Consider the following 2600-nt stretch of genomic DNA (forward strand, 5'->3'; position numbering starts at 1 on the left):
GACGTAGAAATAAGCGCTGAAAATGTGTAGAAGAAAAATTTTACAATTTAAAAAGTTGGAAAAAGCAAAAACAAACGAAAAAAAGGCGTCAAAAACGTCGAAAAAAAAAGGTTTTTTTTCAAGGTTGACAGGAAGACAACACAAGGGTTAAAAGATTTTCATCAGATTTTGAGAGGCTCATCCGCTCGCCATTTCCAGGTGAGTCCCGACTGTCCTGTCTCTGACTGAGCATGTCAGGTCGACCAAAATGAAGGCCGACAGCTCCTCGGACGGACGACGGCACGAACACACCGAACAGACTCGAGTCACCGACCTCGCCAGACGGTCCGACGGCCGATAATCGGCTCGGTGGGTCATCGCCCTTAGAGGTGCTGATCCTCATCCCAGCCGCTTCACACTCGGCTGCGAACCAATCACAGCTGAGTGTGGTAAGTGATTTAAGATTTAAGTTATGACTTAACTTACATTTAAACTAGTCTACACACAGCTGGTGCAACCCAGTGCAGGGGGGGGGACTTGCACTATGCAGCTGATTCACTGGGCTTCTTCCCGTCAATCTGAGGAGGATTTTCACAATAAGAGAGAACAACCTGAGGAAACAAAAATGAGGGAGGACACAGTTCCAGCTGTTACACCCATTGGTTTAATCAAACATTAACAGTTAATCAGAAATAAAATCAGGTTTAAAGTTATAAAACAGCTTCAGGATGTTTCCAGGTGCAGCAGGTCAAAGTTCAAACATTAACATTAACATGCTAATGAGCAGTAAACACAAAGGGTCATTCAGTCTTCAGTGGTTGGAAGTACATTTACTCTTTATGTACTGAATTTAAGTACAACTTTGAGGTACTTGTACTTTAAACTTCACTACATCTCAGAGGGAAATATACTTCTTACTGTCTGACAGCTTTAGTTACATTCACATTAAAATTATATATGTATGATATGATGTGATGCAGTACCTTACCACGAGTATACCCAGCAGTACATAAAGTATATAAAACTGTCTCCACAACATTAAAATGCTCTTACATGAGTTAATTAGTGATAAAAACAGGCTGTAATATTTAGTCCAGATGATATGTTCACTTATTCATTAAAGCATGACATTTGGTATAATTGTAGAGTCTGGGGTGCTGAACATTTTCAGAAATGTCACCCCAAAACTCTACCTAAAATGTACCACATGTAATGCTTTTATTAAAAAAAAGAACATAATTTTCACTTATCACCTGGAGTATAACGGAGCCTTTCTGCATGATGAGTACTTTTACTTTTGTTAATGCTAATGAAGCTTATTTGAATTTAAGACAGATCAATATTTAGATTTTTAGTTTTGGATAAAAACAGTTGACACACACACAGACACACACACACTCACACACACACACACACACACACACACACACACACGGTCCCCTGACTGTAGTTAAGGCAGTGGTCCCCTGATTGTAGTTAAAACGTGTATATTGACACACTCTCCCTCAGTGGCGCCCTCTACTGGTGTTCTTGTTGCTGCAGCAGCTTCAGGATGGAGGGAAACATCTGCTTAGGAGCGTCCAGACCCCAAATAAAATCCAGATGTTCCCAGTGTTCAATGTGCTTATGGAAGACCAGGTTAGGCACCTGCAGACAGACAGACAGGCAGACAGACAGGCAGACAGACAGACAGGCAGAGACAGAGAGACAGACACACAAAGACATGTATTATTTTTTTCTTGCAATATTATCATATTCAGACTTTCTTCGTACATTTTTGGACATTTTCAATAAATTCAGACATCTTGTGTGTATATTGATACCTACAGAAAGAAATATAGTCAGTTGTCTGTTAGCTGTAATATGAAATCTATCTCTATCTGAGGACTCACCTGAGTGAGTAGGACTGCCACGTCTTTGGGGTCCGCCAGTGTATCTTGTCCCCCTGAAAACAGAGCGGTGGGAACCTTCATGTCCTGGACGCGGTACAGAGGGGGAGTGGACTGAGGGCAGACAGGAAGTAAACAGTGAGCAGGTGGAGTTTTACAGCAGAACCACACTACACACGGCAGCGCCACACACACACACACACACACACACACACACATACATACACACACACACACACATAGAGACACATACACATACATACACAAACAGACACACAGACACACACACACACACACATACACACACAGACACACACAGACACACACACACACACACACACACACACACACACTAATATGTTTCTGTGTTAACTGTATAAACCCACCAGACTCCTTTGATAAAAACAGGAGTTGCTGGTTTACGGCTTCCTCCATCGATTAGTTAGTTTGTGTCACTTTGGGGGTTTTAAAGGGTTAGGAACTGACTAAACTATTAGCTCATACACACACACTTCATAACATCTTGACTGGCCCTTTAAGACCGCTCTGGGCTCTCAGGTAGAGGCTCACCTGGTTGTAGTGTTTCATGTTTCCTGCTGCTCCAAAGTCAAAAGCCATCAGCTTCCCTCCGTGAACCGCCTGAGAACAGCACGAGTAACACGTTTAGGGCTCAACGCTTACCGTGTGATGATTACCGTGTGATGATTACCGTGTGATGATTAACGTGTGATG

At 42.4% G+C, this 2600-nt stretch overlaps 1 protein-coding gene across 1 annotated transcript in view; it reads right to left on the reverse strand.

Annotated features, from left to right (window-relative positions):
- Positions 1-620: 620 nt before the first annotated feature.
- Positions 621-2600, reverse strand: part of lipf (lipase, gastric) — a 21894-nt gene continuing 19914 nt past the window's right edge. Inside the window, exons 9-11 of the mRNA XM_031312237.1 lie at positions 2439-2507; positions 1872-1982; positions 621-1626 (exon numbers count right to left, since the gene is read on the reverse strand). Coding sequence (XP_031168097.1) covers positions 1498-1626; positions 1872-1982; positions 2439-2507 — 309 coding nt within the window. The 3' untranslated portion in view covers positions 621-1497. The remainder of the gene's footprint in view (positions 1627-1871; positions 1983-2438; positions 2508-2600) is intronic.

This window comes from Sander lucioperca, chromosome 22, assembly GCF_008315115.2.
Source record: "Sander lucioperca isolate FBNREF2018 chromosome 22, SLUC_FBN_1.2, whole genome shotgun sequence".
Lineage (NCBI taxonomy): Eukaryota > Metazoa > Chordata > Actinopteri > Perciformes > Percidae > Sander > Sander lucioperca.